Here is a 26,179-nt window from a genome sequence, read left to right on the forward strand (position 1 = left end):
CTCTTCCAGGGAGTCCTGACCAACACGGCACACAACAAGTTCTAACATAAAAACAAGGGCATATAGAATGTACATTAAACAAAAAACATACAAATCAAATACACAAACACAGAAGGCCATTTGTGCAGTGGCAAGAAGCATAATCAGATCAGCAATAGCATCAGGTAAAACAGTTGCATGTTTCATAAAGGGCTAATTTAAAAGCATCCCATTTGCTGCTCGTCTGGTATTAAAAAAGCAAGTATAAAAGGACAGAAGTCTGGAGATATATAAGGGCAGCTTACCTAGCAATGACTTCAGGATAAAAATCAACATGTGTGATTGTCTTCTTTGATACAGAGAGGACCATCCTAAAGTGGAGTGGTGGTTACGATCTACGACAGAACATAGTCCTCTGGCAACATGAGTTTAAGTTTGTTTATAAAAAAAAAGAAAAAGAAAAAAAATTATTATCTTTTCCCCCCTCCTTTTTCCGTTTTTCTCCCCTCCCAATGTTAGTCGTTATGCCAATTCCCAATCCCCTTCCTGGTCGTTGCGCACTCTACCCCCTACCGTCGGTCTGGGAGGGCGGAGACTATCACATGCTTCCTCCGACACATGTGTAGCCAGCCCACCGCTTCTTTTCACCTGGCAGCGCGGACTCTCACTGGGAGAGTGTAACGTGTGGAAGGATCACACACTACCTCCCCCAGATCCTTCCCTCGCTGTGCAGGCGTCCCGACCGAACTGTAGGAGTCGCTGTTTACAACGACCAGGAGGACCCACCCTCACCGGCTTTCCCACCCGCTGACTCTGCCAATTGTGTCGGTATGGACGGTCGACCAAGCCGGAGGCACCGCAGCTGGATTCGATCCCACTGTGTCTGCGGTGGTAGACAGACGCTTAGTCCGCTGCGCTACCCGGCCGCCCCACGTTTATTTATTTTTTTACCCAGGGACAGTGCACTGAACATCTTCAGTTTCCACATCAATGTAAATGTGCCAGAGTTAGCTAATGAGCTAGTTTCCATCTGTAGTCCCGGCCTACCATGCATGTCTGAAACCGGAGTACCTGGAGGTACCACACGAACACGGGGAGAACATGCTAATTCCACACAGAAAGGCCCCCTGCTGCGGTTTAGAACCCAGGACCTTCTTGCTGTGAGGCAGCAGTGCTAAGTTAACCACTGAGCCACCGTGCCACCCCCTGACCTGACTGGAAAAGGGTATTCATCACAAACGGGAATACAAGTGCATTCGAGTTGCTTGAAAAGTGCTTCTAAATCAAATGTATTGCTATTAGGGATGTCCGATATAATCGGCCTACCGATATTGGCATGAAAATGTGATATCGGAAAATATCGGTATCGGTTTAAAAAGAAAAAGAAATATTTTTTTCTTTTTACATTTCTATAACCTTTATTTACCCAGGCAAGCAAGTAAGAACAAATTCAGATTTTATTTATTGTCAAAACTATGCATAATGTTATGTTAATTCCACAACAAGACATATGTAATGTTAATTACCTGAAATTATTCCGTTTTTTGGGGGGGAAACCCTGCATATATTGGTATCGGTTGATATCGGTTGATATCGGTATCGGAAATTAAGAGTTGGACAATATCGGCATCGGTAAAAAAGCCAATATCGAGCATCCCTAATTGCTATTATTATTATTATTATTATTATTATTATTATTATTATTATTATTATTATTATTATTATTATTATTATTATTATTATTATTATTATTATTATTATTATTATTATTATTATTGTTGTTGTTGCTGCTGTCATTGTTGTTAACAATGATAGTCAAGTCAAGTTTTTAATCCCCTTGAGGAAATGCAAATGTCATAGCAGATTAAGGGGGGGGGGGTACAGGTAGGATAGGTAGTAATAATAATAGAACATAGAACAAAGTGTGAGTAGTAATGATAATAGTGATGCCAGTAGTAGTAGTGAACAGTAGTCATTCAATCAGACAGTCGTAATAGTGATGATGGTATACATTAGGGGTGGGAATCACCAGAGGCCTCGCGATACGATACTATCACGATACTTGAGTCACGGTACGATAGTATTGCGATACTAAATATATTGCAATATGCTGAGTATTGCGATATTAATATTGCGATATATTGCGATTTATTACCTTTTTTCAACTGCAAAGTAAAACTTTGTCAACATGTTTTATCTAATAAAATAAAGTTCAGTCTGTTCGTCTCACTTCAATCATTTTTATTGCAGAACATGGTATTTTCTCAAGCAGACAGATGTAAACACTGTAATCTGTGTTGCATGTACCTGACAAACTGAACTGTTTGTATTACAGTCATATTCCAACTTAACTGAATGCACATGTGTGCGTGTGTGTGTGTTTGTGTGTGTGTGTGTGTGGACTACTGTACTATTACAGGTATTGAAATGAACAATGCAACTTCCTTATACAAAAAAAATAATACAAAAAATACAAAAAAATAAAAAATACAAAAAAATAAAAAATAAAATATCGATACTTGGCGTCCCTGTATCAAATCAAATCAAATCAAATTTATTTGTAAGGCCCGACAACACACGTTAATGTCCCCATGGGCCGGACACGGCTTCTTTGAACAAGTCAAGAAGAAACATAACAATAAGTCAAGAACAAAACAAGAACACCATAAGGTCCAACAAATTTAAAATAAATGCAAAATAAATGAATGAATGCAAACACTCCCAGACATACCCCACACGAAGGTAAGGAAAAACTCACTAAAACCTAACAATAGGGAAAAAATGCACCACAGGCAGTGTGGAGGTGAGAAACCTTAGAAGGGCCATTCAAGGGGGGATCTCCCTTCTTAGATGTCGGTGATAGTAGTGTTGCAGACTGACAGTTGGTAAGCATGCACTCATGTGTGTAGTGAAACACAGATGAGTGCATGCAATAGCAACTGAACATTTTGAAAAATTTAAGATAGAGCTGATAGCGAATCTATTTGAGGCACAGGGGCGGCGCAAAGAGGGTCGCGTCCTCCCCGTCTTAATCACGGGACGTTCAACACTCCGGTCATCGCGCCGAAACAGCCGGAGACAGGGAGACAGGAGGGCACACAGAGAGGGTCGCGTCCTCCCCATCTTAATCACGGGACGTCCGACACTCCGGTCATCACTCCGGGACAGCAACTCACAGGGAGACAGGGAGACAGGACAGGCGTTAGACAGCTCGCGTGATTGTAGTGGGCGGACATAGCAATAGATACAAGTGGTAAGCATATATGTGAATAGAATAGATATATGAAGTAAGCATATTATGTGAATAGAATAGAAGTACTTAACCCAGCAATGAAACCACAAGTCTGTATCGATACAGTATCGCTGTGCAAAGTATCGCGATACTACTACGTATCGATTTTTTCCCCCCACCCCTAGTATACATGGTCCAAACCGTAAGTAACACACTGCACCAGAGTCCGTGCAGTGTTAATAATAATAATAATAATAATAATTATTATTATTATAATACGGGGGGGGCCAGGGTGGCGCACCACGTACAGCACTGCGGTGCAACACAGCCGTCCCGGGTTCGACTCGCGGACCCGGCAACCTTTGCCGAATGTCTTCCCCCGTCTATCCTCCCATATTTCTTCTCTCTCTCTCTGCCGGACTGCCCGAAAAAAAACGATAAAAAAATATCTAATCTAATCTAATACAAAACAAATGGGTATTTACAAATGTATTTATTTCTTATAATTAGGGTTATATTATTCTATAGAGTCTTTTTAATTAGTACGGTGACAGTCCGGACTGATGCCCAGGCTGGAGGTGCCAAAGTCCCAGAGACCTTTCTGAGGACTCCCATCCTGACCTCCGCCCGCGGGGCTCAAAACAAACCGTCGTCCACCGCTGTTACCCCGAGGCCGATCTCCTCCCCCCTCCCATGGACATGTGAAGGATGGGAGATATGTCCGTCACGGAAGGAGTAGAGTCAATTAGGTGGTAGATGATTAGTACTGATAGAACACACCTGCGCATCATTAGTCCAGCCACATCTCACGTGCACACACCCAGTCCCACACACTACATTGACACTAGGTTAGAGAGCAGTAAGTTGAGCGGAGTAGGAGTTGGAGCGGAGTAGGAGTTGGACCGGACGACTACCCTGAGTATTGAACAATCCCTTTTTCTGTCGGCAAGCCTTTTTTGTGTTTTTGACCATCGGATTATTTTTTTTTTATCCACTTTTTCTCCTCCTGTTTTTCTGTGTTTTTCTCCCATCCCAATTTTAGTCATTATGCCAATTCCCCCCTCCCCTTCCTGGTCGTTGCTCGCATGTGCCCCCCACTGGTCGGTCTAGGGAGGGTTGAAGACTATTGCATGTCCCCTCCAATACATGCGGAGTCAGCCAGCCACTTCTTTTCACCTGCCAGTGCGGACTCTCATTGGTGAGGTGTAATGTGTAGGAGGATCACACTACCTTACCCAGTTCCTTCCCTCGCTGTGCAGGCGCCCTGACCGACCTGTAGGAGTCGCTGTTTACAATGACCAGATTACCACCCATCGACTTCCCTCCCGCTGACTCTGCCAATCGAGCCAGTATGACGGCCTGCCAAGCCGGACGCAACGCTGACAGCCGGATTCGATACTGGTGTCTCTCGCGTTGGTGACGAGCGCTTAGTCCGCTGCACCACCCAGCCGCGACCATCGGACTTTCTATGACCATTCTCTTGCTTATCAAACTGGCTTTTTACCCCGAGGCCTACATACCGCGAGGCCTACATAGCCCGTGTTTTGCCACCACGAGACATGTACTTTTAACACGGGGAGACATGAATAAATATTTCATCTCGAGCCACGCGCCCCGACGCCTCACGCTCCTTTGTCGAGATCCTCGGCTGCCGGGAGGGGGGGAGGCGAGGCGAGGCTCTCTCCACTTGCCGTTTGAATTTAATCAGAAATAGCCCCCCATTTAGCCAGAAGTCATTTTCTTTTAAAAAAAAAAAGGCAAATGTTATTTAATCTTTCAGCTGTTCATTGTCCCATCATAAATAGTCCTCTTTCAGTGTGTTCGTCGGGGCTGAAACGAGCCTGCTAATTGCCTCCCATTTCTTCTGACATGTGGTGGTTTAGTGGGTAGAGCACGCAGCGGGTAGAGGAGGAAACAGGAGGCTGAGAAAATGAGAGCTAATTATTTTCCCCTGCCTGGTGTCAGGTTCTGTGTCAGCCTTGTTTTTACAAACTCCAAGGTTTTTTTTGCACCAAATAAAACAAACCCGTACCGCGTTTTTTTTCTTCTTTTTTTTCTCCCTCTTTCTCTCTCTCTTCTCCCTCGCCCCTCTCTTGCTGGCGATGTCACGGCAGCAGCTGCACTTCTCACAGACAAAACGAGGGCCTCTCTCTCTTCCGCGCGATCGTCGCGGCCGCCATCTGACAGGCCCCGCCGAGGGTCCCGCGCTAATGAGGATATCACCGCCGCGCGGGGCCCGAGTGAAAGGTGCTGAATTATGTATGAGTCGTCATTAGACGCACACACACACACACACTACACTCCGTGTCCCCCGGACGTCATTACAGCACATTGTTTCTATATACCGGAGTGATTAGACCGGCCGTGGACCTGGCTGGGAGAGACCCTGGCGCGACCGGACCGGGGGGGCCGACACGACAACCGGGGGCCCAGTGACGCGAGGGGGGCCACCGCCGGTGTGTTTCCAAGCCAGAGCCAGCTCACCCCCCCCCCCCCCCCCACCCCCCCCCCACCCCCACCCCGGGGACGGTAGGGGGGACAGAGGGCCGAGGCTCGACAGACGAGTGCGTTAGATGTCTTCCTCTGTGATCCGCCACACACAATAGATTGGCCCGGCGCTGTGAACCCTGTGTGGTTAAGCTGTGACCTGTGGCTCGCGTGGCCGGGGTCTGGGGAGATTGTGGGCCGCGATCATTACTGCCTCGTCAGCGTACGACGCGGTGCGCGCGAGGAGCGCTGGGGGTTATAGGGGAGAGCGGGGGGGGCTCCATTCAGATTCCTGGGGGGAATTTTGAGGGTTTTGATGTGCGGGTGTCACACACACACACACACACACACACACACACACACACACACACACACACACACACAACAACTTATGGAAATAATGCCGTTTTTTTCCCTCCTGCCCGACTGGAACACCATTAGCATTAAGCGGTCGTGTCCTAAAATAGCCCCGTTTTTCCCTCGTTTCAAGAGGACTAAAAGAGACTATGCAGGTGGGAGCGACAAATGGCGTCTTATATGTATTACTAAACAAGAGAATGTCTACTGATGGAAGTCGAATTGTTGTTGTTGTTTTCGGAACACAAGTCCACATGGTGTGGGAAAACATTGTCCGACAAGAAAATGGGCGTTCGAAGCAATTCATTTCTCACACTGAGTGCAGTTTAAGGTTTGCCGAAATGACTGTCAACATAAAAAGTGTCCTTTTGTGATACCTTGTCATTTTCATTTCATTATATTTCATTTCATTATGTTATATTGTAATTTTGCACCCGTGGGGAGATGATTTGCACCTTGCCGATAAACTGCCTCTAGGTTGTGCTGTTGCTTTATTGTACAATAGAGCGGCCAAGTTCTCAATTGAGTGAAGTTGAACGATTCACTTTTTCATACAATGTACTGAATGTACCTGCTGACAGATATACCAGGTCTGTAGCTAGAGGGGACTGTGTAGTTCTGCTGACAGATTTGAGATTTTTAGTCAGGCAGCCTTTTCCGTGAGAGCAGCCCACACCTGGAACAGTCTGCTCAGGGAGTATCAAAGTTACACTTCATTTAAATCAAACTTCAAATCATGGTTGAGAGATGGTCAAGTGTGCGACCGTTTTAACTCAGGGCTTGTGATGTATTGTAATGTATTTTAATGTATTTGTTTTAATGTATTTTAGTGTATTGTAATTGTTTTAATTATTGTACTATGTCTTAATTATTGTAGTGCTCATGTCACCTGCCCCAGAGACTACAGTTGAAAATTAGCCAACCTGGCTAAACTGGCATATTTACAGTAAAATGTTCCTTAAGGGCCCGCGTCCACCTAGCGCATATTTCTCCGTGAAACATGCTGGGAGTGCGCCGGCAGAGCTGGCTTGACGCGCATCTTGTAGATGACAGAAAGAAATCTACAGCCATGCCGCGGTTTTGCACATATTATAGCATATTTGAATAACTTTATTGTATATTAATTATATATATAGTTATTGCCTGACACCACAGTTCGCCCTTTGCTTTTTATTAGCTTTTTAGTAGTGTATTCGTGTAGTTATTATTATTAGTTTTGTCGCGAATCTCAATGGTCTGTGTGGAGACAGCCAGACAGGCAGGCAGCTCCGGTGTCAGGTTACAAACACAGTGGTAGATGAATGGCTGTGATTGGTTGTTTGAATATGCGCTCGGCGCACCGCTCTAGAAAAGTTCAGCCAGTTTCAACTCTCTGGCTTGTGCGGCCGCATAAAGGCGCTGAAAAAAGAAGCCGACGGCAGCGCACTTCCTAGAGGCGGCCGCATGGGGCCGCATGCGCTCCCCCCCCATTGTAATACATTGAAAACAGACGCGTGCGGTCCTAAATATGCGCTAGGTGGACGCGGGCCCTAAGCACTGTCTCTGTATTTTAAACCAATAAATACAAATGTACCAGAGAGCCTACAGTTCCCCTCTCTTTTCAAGGACTGCAAATGGAAAATGTATCTGGAGCACGACGGGGACGAAGTGGCGGTAACTTACATCAAAGACGTCACCTTCAGCGCCAACCGGGCGGACGTGGACGCAGTGGCGAATCCTTGTGGAAGCCAACGGAAGCCATGCCTCCCTATAAATTCATATCAAATTATGAAATATGAAAAATAAAAAATAAATAAATTAAAATATAATTTTTTTAATATAGTTTACATTCTTTTTCATCTGTGCATCTGTGTTTTTTTTTTTTTTTTTTTTGTATGTCTCCCTCTTCTCCTTCTCACTCCCTCTAACAAACTGTCAGACTGTGCTCACTACTGCAGCTAGTATAGGAGAGAGGCAGTGGGTAGGTCTCTTTCTCCAGGCTTCCAGCATTATAGAGTGAGTCCAAACTCCAAATCCGATCCTAGCCAATCAGATTCGAGCTGACTGCCACTGTGCCACACCCTAAAAGTTTAAAACGGAGCTGGGAGGAAGACGTTCAGCATATTTTCCACCTGGAGGCGGGGCACTCAGAAGTTCACGTTTCCACCTGACTACCTAACGTGACATCCCAGTACAGTACTGAGGACCAGCAGAGCACACCACTGTGGATATTATGATTTAACAAATCTATCTGGCAAGAGGAGGACCACATTATTGACCAGGTAAGAACTGAGCAGCCTGACTAAGGACTAACTAACGTTATCAGGCAAGCTTGTATACCCTTTCATGACTGCAATGCAAGCCAGGGGCTGGAATACGCAGTAACTTATTCCTCCGTAGTAGCCAGGTTAATGTGCACCATCAAGCACTGCTTAAAAGCTAGCGGTGGGTCCAAAATATATCGGATATAAATGTCAAAGGTACCCAGCGTTCCATTAGGGTTTCACACACAGATGCGGCGGGGTTTGAAAGCTTGGCGTTGCTAATAAACATTTTAAATCATTTTTATAAACGAGTAAAACTGAGGCTGAAATGACTGCTTCCGCATTTTACAGTAGGAGCGCTCTGATGGCTGGGCGCGCGGCGCAACAGACACGTGAATGAATGAATGAATGAATGAATGAATGAATGAAAACTTTATTTAACAGATTGCAGAATGGGTACAATACAGTACGGCTCAATACACACAATTGTTAAGGGGATGCAGACCAGAGAAATACGTTTGTCTTGTCACGTTTGTCTAATAGACAGTCATATTCTCTCCCGGTGTTCTGCGGAATCCTACTCCCTCCTCGAAAACAACACCGGCCGTATGTATATTTCTCTCCCACCCACCCACCCCCTCCTAATGTACAGTCCCCTCCCCATCATATGTATATACTCTGTCAGGATCTAGGGGTAACAGTACTGTATATTTGATGTCATGATGTCTTGTATGTCATAAATGTCACTATGAATTGAAAATGGGGGACCCTGATGTAAACAAGACAAACGTCTTTCTCTAGATAGATAGATAGATAGATAGATAGATAGATAGATACTTTATTAATCCCCTTGGGGAAATATACTATCACATAGTATATAGACATTGACCATTCCCATACAGTAGTTACACGTTATGTCTGCATCATGAATTAAAATAAGTACATGATAAAATTCAATTAAATCATACCCATCAATATTAAAATTAAAATAGTAGCGTGATTAGATAAAAGCAGGTGTGTAAAAACAGATGTAAAAACAGGTGTAAAAACAGGTGTAAAAACAGGTGTAACTATAATACGCTGTTGTACAGTCTGATGGCTGTGGGGACAAAGGACCTCCTTATAGGACCTCTGGTCTGCATCCCCTTATACAATTGTGTGTATTGAGCCGTACTGTATTGTACCCATTCTGCAATCTGTTAAGAAAGTTTGAGCCATACTGTAGTGTACATGGTGACTACTTGACAAAAAAAAAAATATTAATAAAAATATTTAATAAATTTTTTTTAATAATTTTTTTTGGCTTCCCCTGTTATTTTACCCACGCGACGCCACTGCGTGGACGTGCTGAAGATGATGAAGGTGTGAACACAAACACTCTTCCTCACCGTAAACAGCAGCCAGACTTTGTCTTACAGTAACATTTATCATGGGGGGGGGGGGGGGGGGGGCGACGACACACAACATCTATGACCGTTTCATTTAATTAAATTTCAAACCTTTATTTAAACTGAGGTTTCCCCCTCATTTACAGTCACGTCGAGTGTAGATACAGAAACCCGCCCCCAGAAGAGCATATAAAATCATAACAATAAGACGACAAGACGACAACTTGATTGACAAAGGTCGGAGATCAAGGTTTTAAACTCTGCAACAGAGGGGAGAATCTCAAGCTTTAAGGACGGTTGGAGTTCATTCCATGAGCTAGAGGGGCATCGTAGCGAAATGCAGATTTACCCTGTTCAGAGCAAACTGGACCTTGAGGACCAGCCAGTCACTAGAACGGGTTCCATAGGTTCCAAAAATACTATTCCAATAATGATATAGTATAAGGAGGTAGCTTACCAATAATGATGTAGTATAAGGAGGTAGCTTACCAATAATGATGTAGTATAAGGAGGTAGCTTACCAGTAATGATGTAGTATAAGGCGGTAGCTTACCAGTAATGATGTAGTATAAGGATGTAGCTTACCAATAATGATGTAGTATAAGGAGGTCGCTTACCAGTAATGATGTAGTATAAGGAGGTAGCTTACCAGTAATGATGTAGTATAAGGAAGTAGCTTACCAGTAATTCAAGTCAAGTTTCAAGTTTCTTTAATAGTTGTCATACAGAAGTACAGAATACTTTTATACAAAATGCTTCTTACTTCTTACTCCAGAGACTGTGCTAGACAAGATAAGTATGAAATAAAATAGTATAGCATGTAAATTAGAAGTAAAAATAGAGGTCACAGTGTTCAGTATAGACATATGTACAATGTTCGATGCAGAATAGAAGTAACTGAGTTACCATATAATATACAATATACTATGCAGTGTACTAATATACAATACTATATAGTGCAAAGCAGAAATGGGATGAGGTACAATTTAGGTACAATTTACAGTAAGGTGTACGAGTTGTAGTGCAAATCCTTTACCAATAAATATAAAGTGTGTTTAGGTGATCTAAAGTGTGGAGAGTGGGTGCTGCAGTGTGTTGTTTGTTTAAAGTGAGTGTGTGCATGTGGATGTGTGTGCTGTGTGCATTTGATGGTTGTTGTATAGTGTTTATTGTTCGTTGAGCAGCCTGATGGCCTGGGGATGGCCTGATGGAGTCTTTCTGTGCTCGCCTTGAGACTCCGGTATCGCTTGCCTGACCGCAGCCGTTCAAAGAGGCAGTTGTTCGGGTGGCTGGAGTCCTTGATGATTCTCTTAGCCTTACCCCTGCACCACTTGTTGTAAATGTTCTGGAGGGTGGGGAGCCCCCCTCCAATTGTGCGTTCGGCTGAACGTATCACTCTTTGTAGTCTGCTTCGGTCTTGTGCAGTGCTATTCCCAAACCAGGAGGTGATGTTGCCAGTCAGGATGCTCTCTATTGTACATGAGTAGAAGTTCTTAAGGATCTTCTGACTGACTTCGAACTTCCTTAGGCGCCTGAGGAAGTAGAGGCGTTGTCGTGCCTTCTTAACAACACTGTCAATGTGTGTGGTCCATGTCAAGTCCTCGAATATGTGGGCTCCGAGGTACTTAAAACTGTTCACTCTCTCAACCGGTGCCCCGTCGAGAGACAGCACCGGTTGCTGAGGGGGCTGTAGTCCTTGACCCCCGACCTCCTAAAGTCCACAATCATCTCCTTTTTTTTTGCTGACGTTCAGGGAGAGGCTGTTCTCCTGGCACCATCCCGCCAGGACCTTGACCTCTTCCAGGTAGGCCCTCTCGTCCTTTGCAGAGATCAGGCCCACCACTACTGTGTCGTCAGCAAATTTGATGATTGTGTTGTTACTCCGCTGAGCCACACAGTCGTGTGTGTACAGGGAGTAGAGGTGGGGGCTCAGAACACAGCCCTGGGGGGCCCCTATGTTGAGGGTGATGGATGAGGAGGTGCAGTTGCCTGCTCTCACAACCTGAGGTCTGCCCATCAGGAAGTCCAAGACCCACTGGCAGAGGTCATAGTTCAAGCCCAGGTCCCTGAGCTTGGCTATGAGTTTGGAGGGGACTATGGTATTGAATGCCGAGCTGTAGTCGATGAATAGCATTCTCACATAGTTCCCCTTCCTCTTGTCCAGGTGTGATGCTGCTGTATGCAGCACATGGGCTATGGCGTCCTCCGTGGACCTGTTGGGGCGGTATGCAAATTGCAGGGGGTCCAGGTTGATGGGGAGGGAGGAGCAGATGCAGCCCTTTACTAGCTTCTCAAAGCATTTCATGGCTATGGAGGTGAGAGCTACAGGGCGGTAGTCGTTGAGGCAAGCAGGCTTGGATTTTTTAGGTACAGGGATGATAGTGGACTTCTTCAGGCAGGTGGGGATGACAGCCTGTTCTAAGGACAGGTTAAATATGTCAGTGAATACCGGGGCCAGTTGGTCGGCACAGACTTTTAGGACGCGGCCGGGGATGCCGTCCGGTCCTGCTGCCTTCCTGATATTCACTTTTTTAAAGGTCCGCCTCACCTCATGCTCTGTTACCCTGAACACTGAGTCGCCATCAGCAGACCCCCCCCCCCCCCATTGCCGTGGCTTGTAGGCTGGTGTTGTTATTACCAGCCTCAAACCACGCATAGGTATTGAGATCATTTGCTTTTTTTTTTATCCACTTTTTCTCCCATTTTTCTATATTTTTCTCCCATCCCAATTTCGTATCATCCAATTCAACCCTCCCCTGTCACGAATGCTGTTTCTTGCCTCCCACAAGCCGGCTGCAATGTGGACTAAGTCATACATAGCACAAGTCCCCTCCGGTACTTGAGGTAACAGCAGTCGCATCTTTTCACCTGCGCAGCTCGATCTCTCAGTGGCGAGGAGTAACGCGTGGGAGGCTCACACTGCCCCCGACACTTCCTGATTCTACTGCGCAGGCGCACCAACCGACCTGTAGGAGTCGCTGTCCACAACGCCCGATCCCCACCCATCAGTTTCCCACCCCCTAATACGGCGAATGTGTATTAGTACGGATGACCAGCTAAACTGAAAGCAATGTGGAGCGCTGGGCTCGAACAGGCGAGCCCAGCGTCTCCAGTATTCGTGGCGAGCACCTTGCCCACTACGCCACGTAGCCGCCCATATTGAGATCATTTGCTAAGGAGATGTCACTGTTCAGTTTGAGGGAGGTGCCTTTGTAGTCTGTCTGTTTGTAAGGAGGTAGCTTACTGTTATGTACCAGGAGCCTGATCACTCCTGTGTCACTGTGCATGCAGGCCTGATCACTCCTGTGTCACGGGGCATGCAGGTGAGGGCTGCCAATTAGCTAATTGCTGCTGATTGGTTACCTGCTGGCAGCTTTAAAACCAGCCCTGGTAACACACATGCAGTGTCTGTGGTTAGAGGAGTGTGGGTTAAACAGATAGCTATCACGGTCTTCTATTCTTGTACTTTAGTTTACACCAGTAATTCTTTGATAGAGTAGCTTTTTGAGTTTGAGCACGGGGTTTTGGTGTTGGTTTACATATAGGTTGCGGACCTCTGAGCCAGGGTCGTAACAGTCTGGCGCTCGTCCGGGATATTTACCCATAGAAATTTGTTTGGTGTTTTTTTTTTTGTGTTACATGGGGTGTCATGGTGCTATGGTTTGGGTGGTGTTCGTTACATATCGTGTAACATGGGGGCTTGAGCCGTTTCATCAAACAGGTGAGTATGCCTTATTTGTTTGTAATTTGATGTGACTACTTATGCTGTTAAAATATATAGTTTAGTGGGCACCACATAACTCCTGGATAGATAGGGACATTATTTTCTGGTTGTTGGTTAGCTTCCTGTGCACCACATACTCCTGGGGCAGTCAGGGAAGTGATTAGCACCATCTACTTGTCTGGTACCATACCATGTACTGGACGGGTGGATGGTCAAATATGATCTTTGGCTGGTAGCAGGTGTGGTTGAAGATGGTTAGGTCTACAGGGCATTAGCTTAAGGGTAGGTAGATTAGGGGGCCAAAAAACACAGGTAGTGTGGTAGGGCCTGATTTAGTGTTTCTTAGGGTAGACATGTGGTGGGCCGGTTTTGACTGTAGTTTAGATGTAGAAGCGTAAGTAGTCATATCAGGTTAGAAGGCGCACCTGTTTGAGTTTGTTTGTTGTATTTGTTTTGTTTGTTTTGAGTGTTTGGTTAGCATACCTGTTAGCACCTGCCCTCCTGCGTGTATGACACGTCTATTTATTTCAGGGTGGTTGTTTTTTATTTAATTTTTTTTGCAAATTAGAAAGGTGCGCTCAGTAGAGCACACATTTCCACCGCGTCCCTTTATGGTTATTAGTATTGGCATTAGCATTCTTTATGGTTCTTCAGTGGTTCTTCAGTGGTTCTGTAGTGTGTCTTCAGTGGTTCTTTAGTGGTTCTTCGTGGTTCTTCATGGTTCTTCAGTGTTTCTTTAGTGGCTCTTTGGTGGTTCTTTAGGTAGATTGTGTGTGTGCTAGGGTGCTTTTGGCCGTTTTTTTTGGTGACTCTAAGGTGGGCAGGGTGTGGCGCTGCTGCAGTAAAGATGGCTTCCATCAAGGACTTTGTTGATCACCCGTCTCATGACATGTTGGAGAGGTTTTCCAAGGAGCAACTTCTAGAACTTGCTGTACACTACAGGGTAGAGCTTACTGCAGGTGAGAAACGTTTGAAGCCAACTGCCTTGAGTGCTTTAAGGGTGTTACTCATTAGAGAGCAGGTGCTTGTGGCGAGGGTGGAGGAGCCTCCTTTGTCTGACGTGTCTCCGCTATTATCTGGTGCAGAGGGTGAGTGGAGGCTTAGAGAGTTAGAGTTTAAGGAGAAACAGCTACAGCAAGAGGAGAGGAGAATGTTGCTGGAGCACGAGCGTGCGCAGAAGGAGCGTGAGCATGAGCGTGAGCTTAAGGAGAGACAGCTACAACAAGAGCGTTACTTGAAGGACTTAGAGCACGAGCGTGCGCAGAAGGAGCTTGATTATAAGCATGCTGCCTTGCGGGCGGGTGCTCTGCATTCAGAGTCGCGTTTCGGTTTTGATGTCGGCAAAAATATTAGGATGGTGCCTCCGTTTGTTGAAAAGGATGTGGAAAAGTATTTTCCCCTTTTTGAACGGGTGGCAACCACGTTGAAGTGGCCTGATACGGCCTGGACGCTGCTGCTGCAGTCTGTTCTCCTTGGTAAGGCTCAAGAAGCCTATACTGCTCTGTCCCTTGAACAAAGTGCTGACTATGAGCTGGTTAAAGCTTCCATATTGTGGGCTTATGAGTTAGTCCCCGAGGCCTATCGTCAGCGTTTTAGAGCCTATCGCAGGTCGGAAGGACAGTCTTATGTTGAATTTGGAAGAGAGAAGGAGAACCTGTTTGACAGGTGGTGCACTTCTCAGAAAGCAGAGTCAAGAGAGCAGCTTAGACAGTTGATTCTCCTAGAGGAATTTAAAAGATGTGTTCCTGATACCGTTTCCACTCATCTAAACGAGCGTAGGGTATCGAAGATAGGCGACGCCGCTGTCTTCGCTGATGAGTTTGTGTTGACACACAAGTCCGTGTTTTTGGAGGACTATCGTGTTGAGTCCAGGGATAGGCGTCCTGTTCAGGGGGGCCGTTTCCCAAAACCTGTGTCTGCTGGTCAGTTAACTTCACCTCCTAGGCGGGGTGGTTCTGCTGGTGCATTCCCAGAAGGGATTATCTGTTTCTACTGTAAAGAACCTGGTCATATCGTTGCTGGGTGCCCGGTGCTTGAGCAGAAAAATGTCAGAACGGTGGCTCTGGTAGAAACCATATGCAGAACTCCTATGCCAACGTTAGATGGTGATGGGGAAAGTATCGAACGTGTGGACAAAGAGCTCGAGGGTTCCTCAAGATTTATGATGGATGGATTTGTTTCCCTGACTAATGCACTAGAGTCCAAACAGGCTATAACAATTTGGAGAGATACCGGTGCTTTTCAGTCCCTCATTCTGGAGGGGGTTTTGCCGTTTTCAGAAAACTCTTCTTTGCATTCCGGTGTCGTTGTTCGGGGCTTTGGGGGTGGATTTGTGGATGCACCTTTGCATGAGGTCACGCTAAATTCTCCCTTAGTATCAGGCAATGTTGTTGTGGGGGTATGTTCTCACATTCCCATAAGGGGGGTGTCCTTCTGTTATGGTTTGTAACCGACCCCAAACGCAACGGCACAGAGAGAGTTGTTTTCAGAGTTAGCCAAAAACAAGGGCGTGTTTATTCTCAGAGTCACAAGATTGAATTAGGTGGAAAACAGAACAAATGGGGAATCTGGCATGTGAAGAATGTCTTGCGGCTCTGCAGATTCTCCCAGACGGTGTTGGTGAGGAATTTGCTTGTGACGTCTGAGCCGCTCTGCAGATCCCCCCAGCATACACTCCAGATGGAACACGGAGGGAGAGAGAGAATCCCAGTTAGCTCAGCGCACAACAGATAACAGAGAGGTGACTGATCCAAATTAATATCCAAGTGACTTGATCTTCGGTGTGATACACACAGTTAGCAGAGTCCAGAGAAAAAGCAATACGGTAATCCAAAGAGTAAATCCAACAACAAAAAATAGGTGAGAACAGTATAACAAAAACGGGATCTCTTCGGTGTTTCACAAACACACAAAAAACTGGTGATCCAAAAAGACTGTTTCAAAAACTCACCAAAGCGCAACGCGTAAAGCGGGCAGATAAACGAGGCGTAGCTTCGTACGGGGAATCAGGTTCTCCAAGGGATACTTCACGAGAGTCCTGGGCCCTCATTCATCAACGTGTCTTACGCACAGATTTGTGCTTACCCTGTGCGTACGATCATTTCTAAGCAAAGAGTGGGATTCATCAATTTCAACTTGAACTTGACTTTGTGCTTATGTCTACGCACAGCTCTGAGCACACTTACCTGACGCCCAGTGGTAGAATATATCATTACAACAAGGAAATGAGCTTCTGTGCATTAGTTTCTACACTGGCGGAGCGCAGTCAGTCAGTAGCCTACACCCCGTAGGTATGAACAGTAATTCATTATAGTTTATTGTAAAATAGCAACAGTAGTGTAATTATGGTCAAAACCCTATAAATAGCATTTGGAATAATAGATCTTTCTCTCAGAATGAATGCAGCATGGTTTATATAGCGTTATCGGAATATACAGGGTGTAGGCTACTGACTGACTGCGCTCCGCGTATCTCAACTCGTTATTATTTTGCGCACAGACCGCAGAAACACGGGAACGTTTTGATTATATTTAAGGGGAGACACTGCAGGTGAATAGGGTAAAAGAATTAACTAATAGATATCACAATGAAACTTCCCCAGTTGATTACTTATATTAAGACAAGACTTTTTTGTATTACAAGTTTTCTGAAATTGTATGTTTAAATATGCAAATGATGCATTATCTACTTAAATATGCACTAATTTGCATATAATTCCAGGACAGAAATCTGAACATTGGATAAAGCCATTTTCAAAATTATAGTTTCATTTTGTTGACATATTAGAGCCAAAGGTTATTACAGAGGGGATTTTGGATATCTCTTATTATCACTCCATAAATCAGAAAATACTCCATTCAGTCCATTTTTATGGTAAAATTCCATATTTCGCCATGTTTTTAGGAATAAAATGTGATATAAATCAGGGTATGAATGCGATATCAACAAACCCTTCTGTAAATACCTTCAGAACATAGATATGAATAGAACTGGAAGGTTTGGTGTATGTGAGTGCTACTGAAGTGGAGATTTCTGGCTCAGAGTATGAGGAAAAACTCTTAAAACTCATTTTTGGGAAAACGCCTTCAAAGTTCTGTATTGTAAAATGCCATACTTTTTTTTTTTAAACAGATATTTACAAACACCATACCTAATCAAACCATTAGTAATAGACAACCTAAACACATGCCTGATAACTGAATAATAATAATAATGATGTTATTGAACTGAACAGAACTACACACAGGCTACAAACAGTGTAGTACAGTGTAGTACCCCCTAATAGGCAAAAAATATTTGAATAGATATATAGAACATAGGCTATGGCATGGTCCATCGTGATATTGTGTGGACTGTTATTATTACTGTACCGGTACCACCCATTGTGACAACAGCCTTGTGAGTCCCGCACACAAACATGATGGAATTCAAGTTCATGTATTGAAAGGCAGGCTACATCATACATGCAGTGAGATTCATTGTTCTTGTATATGCTCTCGTATTATTGTTTATATAGGCTACCCAATACTGACATCAAAATAGATTGTAGTATGCCTCTAGAAATCATATGCAGCAGGTAGAAAATTGACGGAAGATCATCGCAATTTAGAATAAAATTGAGGAGAACTTTAATCCCTGGGTATTAATCAAACAACACGGGAAAAGGCAGTCATATTCCAGCGCGGTCTTTGTGTTTGCGCTGCCCAGGCAGCCATGGTTAATAGATATCATATCCGACATCACCGTAAGTGTACACGTCTGTCAGCCTGTCGAACGAGTTGAGTTCTAACAAAGAACATATTACATGCTGGTATGCTGATAGAGTAAACTATTATATGAATATGATATGATACAAGGTATACACTGGTCCGTCGCATACACTGGTATGCGCAAGTTACTGTTGCATAATGTAGGCTATGGCTGCTATTATATGTAATTCATATAGGCTACCTAATAGTATATGATTTTTAGAGGCATCTATTTTGTTGTCGGTAATACCGACAACAAAATAGATGCCTCTAAAAATCATATAGCCAATCGAACACAACTAATAAAGGCATTCATATTACAGCACGGTTATAATGACACACAACCAAGATGTGAGTGCTACTGAAGTGGAGATTTCTGGCTCAGAGTATGAGGAAAAACTCTTAAAACTCATTTTTGGGAAAACGCCTTCAAAGTTCTGTATTGTAAAATGCCATACTTTTTTTTTTTAAACAGATATTTACAAACACCATACCTAATCAAACCATTAGTAATAGACAACCTAAACACATGCCTGATAACTGAATAATAATAATAATGATGTTATTGAACTGAACAGAACTACACACAGGCTACAAACAGTGTAGTACAGTGTAGTACCCCCTAATAGGCAAAAAATATTTGAATAGATATCACTATGAAACTTTCCCAATTTGTTATGTACATATAAACTAAGAAAAAATATATTGCAAGTTTTCTGAAATGTATGTTTATATATGCAAATGAGGCACTTCCCTATTAAATATGTGCACATTTATGGATGCAATAAGGCAAAATGATGTAAAATAAACAACTAAATGTGTGTTATTGACGTTTTATTGTCACTAGTTTCATAGAAGACATGTTTAGGAAGCAAAATATAACAAAATCTCAAAATCAACAAAAAAAGTATATTTAACTATTCACCTGCAGTGTCTCGCCTTAAAAGGCTTTACGTTAAACGAAACAAGTGGAGTTTCGAAGCTGTAAGCAGAGTCATATGAACACCCACGATATAGTGTTCTTCCCCCTTTTTACTGCATAAGAAAGAATAGAAAACGCATTGCAATGACACCAGATAGTGGACAGACTATGTATATGATGGGATTCAAGTTCGTGTTTTTGTTGATCATAGGCATGCTGTCAGAGTATGATATCTTAATCAAACATTCTAGAACATTTGTCGTCACAGATCATGTCCTAATAGAACATAGGCTATGGCATGGTCCATCGTGATATTGTGTGGACTGTTATTATTACTGTACCGGTACCACCCATTGTGACAACAGCCTTGTGAGTCCCGCACACAAACATGATGGAATTCAAGTTCATGTATTGAAAGGCAGGCTACATCATACATGCAGTGAGATTCATTGTTCTTGTATATGCTCTCGTATTATTGTTTATATAGGCTACCCAATACTGACATCAAAATAGATTGTAGTATGCCTCTAGAAATCATATGCAGCAGGTAGAAAATTGACGGAAGATCATCGCAATTTAGAATAAAATTGAGGAGAACTTTAATCCCTGGGTATTAATCAAACAACACGGGAAAAGGCAGTCATATTCCAGCGCGGTCTTTGTGTTTGCGCTGCCCAGGCAGCCATGGTTAATAGATATCATATCCGACATCACCGTAAGTGTACACGTCTGTCAGCCTGTCGAACGAGTTGAGTTCTAACAAAGAACATATTACATGCTGGTATGCTGATAGAGTAAACTATTATATGAATATGATATGATACAAGGTATACACTGGTCCGTCGCATACACTGGTATGCGCAAGTTACTGTTGCATAATGTAGGCTATGGCTGCTATTATATGTAATTCATATAGGCTACCTAATAGTATATGATTTTTAGAGGCATCTATTTTGTTGTCGGTAATACCGACAACAAAATAGATGCCTCTAAAAATCATATAGCCAATCGAACACAACTAATAAAGGCATTCATATTACAGCACGGTTATAATGACACACAACCAACGCCAAACAGTGGTCAACGAACGGTCTTTATTAGTATTTTGAGCTGTCCAGGCAGAATTGCAGCAATGGTCTTAGGGAGCCGTTGATATCTGACATCACCGTTTACAAGTCTGCCTTTTATTTATCCCATAAACACGCGCGTTGTGTCTTCTTGGTTCGACAGCAGTGAAAGATCTCTGTGAAGCTTCTCAGAGTTCCGCTCGGGTCAGTCCATTATTTCACATCCCATGGGGGGTGTTTCCTCACTTTCATGACCATATATGGATAATCATGCACGAGCATTGACGGTAGAACAAAGTGGTATTCATCAACACGGAGGAGCATAGGACCTGTGTACGCACGGTTGATGAATCCCAATATTCCTGTGCGTACACTCATTCTAAATTCTGTGCTTACGTGTGGAAATAGAACATGTTCTACGCACACGTTGATGAATGAGGGCCCTGGAGAGCAACAGACAGCGAACGGGAAAGAAAAGCAGATGCAGGGAATATTCAAGACGATCCAACCTCGATATTAGGGGGAAAAGAGTATATAAAGCCCTCTGGGGCGCTGATTAGAACACACATCAGGTGCGTGATGGTAATTGATACTTGACTTAGAAGTGTGCGTTCGGCCATGGACCAATCATCACAGAATCCTCACAGAAACCTTAAAGGAACGGAGCGTGGCGGGGAATGCAATTAATCAACAAAGTACCTTAAAGGAACGGAGCGTGTGGGTGGGGAGCGGACAAAACCTCACACCTTCATTCTAGGGAATGATTTGGCTGGTGACAAAGTGTTGGCTACTCCAGTTGTAACTCCCATTCCTGTGGTTTCTGAGGTCCCTAATGAGCTGGCACAGAAACATCTAGGAGTGTTCCCTGTGTGTGCTGTGACACGGGAAATGTCAAAGGACAAAAGTGATGTTGGTGATACTTCGACTTGGGACATTACACTTAGTGACACATTCTTTGTTGAATTGAAAAGTGTACCTGTTGAGAATTTTGGAAAGCACCCTGTGGATGTACCTCTGCATAATGATTCTCTTGATTGTGCCTTTGTGTTAGGCCCGGTGGTGAAACCAGAGTTGACATGCGTGCCGGAGAAGCATGTGGCAGGAGATGATATGGCAGCGCAGTGTCTCAAGGTCTTCCCAGCCTGTACGGTGGCTGAGGCCACGAACGAATTGGAGGATGAGTGTGGGAAGGATGCTATGAGAGGTGCTGTTGATTCATGTGACACCGTTCTAGTTGGAGAGGCTACTAAGCCTGACTTAGGCTGCCAGCCTTCCCACAGTAGCTCTATTGTCCCTAATGTTTCACTTGTGGGCAGGGATGGTCCCAGTATGTCAGTTGATGATTCTGACATTGATCCACATGTCCACACTGATTCTCTGCCATGCACTAGGTGTGATGGTCAACCTAGTTACCTGTGTCCTGTGGAGCAGGAGCCGCCTTCGCGACCTGGTCTGTTGAGTGGCAGCCATTTTGATTTTGATCAGGACAATGTTATTTTGGGTGACGCCATTTTAGATGGTGTTCCAGACGTTTTTGTGACTGACATACTGCCATGTTCCAGGGACGGTGGGGCTGTACCTGAGGCGGTACATCCTACTCTGGATGTTCACGGTTTGCAGTATCCTGAACTGCCAGTGCCAGGTGGGATGGATATGGGCGCGGTGGTGGTATCAGTGATCTATGGTTTTTGTTTTTCTGTGTTCTGTTCTGTTGAGCGCAGTGAGATTAGCTCTCAGATTGATTTTGGTTTGCAGTCTATTTTTGACAGGACGGTATCGGTGGAAGGGCCTGTTGAAAGGGAGCATACAACACGGTTGGTGGTCGTGTTCGACAGGGGCCGGCCCGTTATCGCTGTTGTGGTAGTGGCCCTGACAACTAATGGGTCACAGTTGTTTTTTTGTTTCTGTTTATGGGTTGTTGTGTAGTGGTTGCCTCTGGGGCAACCAGTTTGGTGGGGGAGGTGTTATGTACCAGGAGCCTGATCACTCCTGTGTCACTGTGCATGCAGGCCTGATCACTCCTGTGTCACGGGGCATGCAGGTGAGGGCTGCCAATTAGCTAATTGCTGCTGATTGGTTACCTGCTGGCAGCTTTAAAACCAGCCCTGATAACACACATGCAGTGTCTGTGGTTAGAGGAGTGTGGGTTAAACAGATAGCTATCACGGTCTTTTATTCTTGTACTTTAGTTTACACCAGTAATTCCTTGATAGAGTAGCTTTTTGAGTTTGAGCACAGGGTTTTGGTGTTGGTTTACATATAGGTTGCAGGCCTTTGAGCCAGGGTCGTAACACTTACCAGTAATGATGTAGTATAATGAGGTAGCTTACCAGTAATGATGTAGTATAAGGAGGTAGCTTACCAATAATGATGTAGTATAAGGAGGTAGTTTACCAATAATGATGTAGTATAAGGAAGTAGCTTACCAGTAATGATGTAGTATAAGGAGGTAGCTTACCAATAATGATGTAGTATAAGGAGGTAGCTTACCAGTAATGATGTAGTATAAGGAGGTAGCTTACCAGTAATGATGTAGTATAAGGAGGTAGCTTACCAGTAATGATGTAGTATAAGGAGGTGGCTTACCAATAATGATGTAGTATAAAGAGGTAGCTTACCAGTAATGATGTAGTATAAGGAGGTAGCTTACCAGTAATGATGTAGTATAAGGAGGTAGCTTACCAGTAATGATGTAGTATAAGGAGGTAGCTTACCAATAATGATGTAGTATAAGGAGGCAGCTTACCAGTAATGATGTAGTATAAGGAGGTAGCTTACCAGTAATGATGTAGTATAAGGAGGTAGCTTACCAGTAATGATGTAGTATAAGGAGGTAGCTTACCAGTAATGATGTAGTATAAGGAGGTAGCTTACCAGTAATGATGTAGTATAAGGAGGTAGCTTACCAATAATGATGTAGTATAAGGAGGTAGCTTACCAATAATGATGTAGTATAAGGAGGTAGCTTACCAGTAATGATGTAGTATAAGGAGGTAGCTTACCAAATAATGATGTAGTATAAGGAGGTAGCTTACCAGTAATGATGTAGTATAAGGAGGTAGCTTACCAGTAATGATGTAGAATAAGGAGGTAGCTTACCAATAATGATGTAGTATAAGGAGATAGCTTACCAATAATGATGTAGTATAAGGAGGTAGCTTACCAATAATGATGTAGTATAAGGAGGTAGCTTACCAATATTGATGTAGTATAAGGAGGTAGCTTACCAGTAATGATGTAGTATAAGGAGGCAGCTTACCAATAATGATGTAGTATAAGGAGGTAGCTTATCAATAATGATGTAGTATAAGGAGGTAGCTTATCAATAATGATGTAGTATAAGGAGGTAGCTTATCAATAATGATGTAGTATAAGGAGGTAGCTTACCAATAATAATGTAGTATAAGGAGGTACTGTAGCTTACCAATAATGATGTAGTATAAGGAGGTAGCTTACCAATAATGATGTAGTATAAGGAGGTACCTTACCAATAATGATGTAGTATAAGGAGGTAGCTTACCAATAATGATGTAGTATAAGGAGGTAGCTTACCAGTAATGATGTAGTATAAGGAGGTACCTTACCAATAATGATGTAGTATAAGGAGGTAGCTTACCAATAATTATGTAGTATAAGGAGGTAGCTTACCAATAATGATGTAGTATAAGGAGGTAGCTTACCAGTAATGATGTAGTATAAAGAGGTAGTTTACCAATAAGGGCCTTAAAAATTAACAAATACCCATGTGTTTTGCACCTCTCCATCAGAGTGGACCAACCAACCTTTTCAATCATGAATTAGTGTAATTCATGGGGTAATTATTGTTGATTATTTCACATTATCAATACAATATTTTGCATTATGCCTATCATAAAGAAATCAGACACACGTCAAGTGTTCCTTTATTAATCCCCTTGGGGAAATTCAAGTGTCATAGCAGCATGGAGGGGGGGGGGGGGTGTACAGGTAGGTACGCGTGAACACTTTGGGCAACACAAATGTACTTCCGCGTTTTTCTGATTGGCCAGCGATCGGCCAGCCCTCTTCCCCCTACGCCGGTAACGCCTGCATGCGCATTTCGTACTTGTCTCCCTGTGTACAGCTGAGAGTTCCAGCATAGCTAACTTATGTCCGCGAGCTAGGCGCAAGCCAGAGTAAAACACAGTTTTCATTCAATCAATAATAACATTAACGAGACTCTCGTTGTGTCTATTCTGCTAACGCTACCTCTCATTGCAGTAATGATGTAGTATAAGGAGGCAGCTTACCAATAATGATGTAGTATAAGGAGGTAGCTTACCAATAATGATGTAGTGTAAGGAGGTAGCTTATCAATAATGATGTAGTATAAGGAGGTAGCTTATCAATAATGATGTAGTATAAGGAGGTAGCTTATCAATAATGATGTAGTATAAGGAGGTAGCTTACCAATAATAATGTAGTATAAAGAGGTACTGTAGCTTACCAATAATGATGTAGTATAAGGAGGTAGCTTACCAATAATGATGTAGTATAAGGAGGTACCTTACCAATAATGATGTAGTATAAGGAGGTAGCTTACCAATAATGATGTAGTATAAGGAGGTAGCTTACCAGTAATGATGTAGTATAAGGAGGTACCTTACCAATAATGATGTAGTATAAGGAGGTAGCTTACCAATAATGATGTAGTATAAGGAGGTAGCTTACCAATAATGATGTAGTATAAGGAGGTAGCTTACCAGTAATGATGTAGTATAAAGAGGTAGTTTACCAATAAGGGCCTTAAAAATGAACAAATACCCATGTGTTTTGCACCTCTCCATCAGAGTGGACCAACCAACCTTTTCAATCATGAATTAGTGTAATTCATGGGGTAATTATTTAAGCATTACATCACGCGCAGGAGTGGTTTGTGAACAATAAACCATGCCTAGGGGTGGTTGTTAGGCCCTAGGCGCAGCCGAGGGTCGTTAGACCCCCCTAGGCATGGTTTATTGTTCACAAATCATGACTGCAAGTGGTGTAAAGCTTTTATACAACTGCCACATTAATCCAACCTTATTTCTATACAATAAACACACATTAATCGAAGATTTATTGAAAAAACCATCCGCCAGAAAAAGTAGTTCCCACAACTACAAAAAAGACAATTTGCCTCCATGTGGAAGCAGCTTGAAGTGCATCCAACCAAACTAACACATCCAACTGTGTATTATTGGAATGATTGAGAGAAGTTGCCTCATGTGGAAGCAGCTTGAAGTGCATCCAACCAACTAACACATCCAACTGTGTATTATTGGAATGATTGATTGAACATTTTATTACCAGATGCAGAATGGGTACAATACAGTACAGCTCAATACACACAATTGTTAAGGGAATGCAGACCTACTTTCCATAGAACTTCATTCTTAGATGCTTCTATAGAAGGTAGGTAAAACAAATTAAAACGTTTTCTTTGCCCTATAGGAAAAAAACGTTTTCTTCACCCTATTTTTTTATTTATTTTTTTAAACCTACTGTAGAGGGCCTAAACTTAACCAGTTGGAAACCAAGCGTACAGTAATAAAATTAGCAATCAATCAATCAATCAACTCAATAGGCCATGCTCACTTGGCGCAGCACCCAGCTCTCTCTCTCAGTCTGACTATCCCCCGCGTTGCAGGCAGAGTGTGTGTGTGTGTGTGTGTGTGCGTGTGTGTGTGTGTGTGTGTGTGGGGGGGGGGGGGTGTGTGGCGGTGGGTGGAGACTAGAGCGAGCGCTGACAGTCGAAAGGAAAAAAAATTGAAAAAAAATTGAAAATTAATCAATCAATCCGCGATTTTTCTTTTGTTACAGAATGATTCAAGACCCATCAATTACATCATCCAACATTGTTTAAACGACTAAGACATTCACTGTGACAGAATCGCTTGATATTTAGTCGTTTAGTCGCTATCAACATATCCATTTGTAAAGATTATTGTCCACCTTCTTGTGATCCGGCGGAGTGATGTGATGTGGTTCGGTTGTGGGCGGGTCCTGGGCCAGCAGCGTGGAATTGTTGCCAA

At 43.4% G+C, this 26,179-nt stretch overlaps 1 protein-coding gene across 1 annotated transcript in view; it reads left to right on the forward strand.

Annotated features, from left to right (window-relative positions):
* map3k20a (mitogen-activated protein kinase kinase kinase 20a) overlaps positions 1-26,179 on the forward strand; it is a gene marked incomplete at both ends in the record, with an annotated part of 73,971 nt that overhangs the window by 22,299 nt on the left and 25,493 nt on the right. Inside the window, one exon of the mRNA XM_084314344.1 lies at positions 7,661-7,762. Coding sequence (XP_084170470.1) covers positions 7,661-7,762 — 102 coding nt within the window. The remainder of the gene's footprint in view (positions 1-7,660; positions 7,763-26,179) is intronic.

Source organism: Notolepis coatsorum (assembly GCF_963971535.1).
Source record: "Notolepis coatsorum genome assembly, chromosome: 5".
NCBI lineage: Eukaryota > Metazoa > Chordata > Actinopteri > Aulopiformes > Paralepididae > Notolepis > Notolepis coatsorum.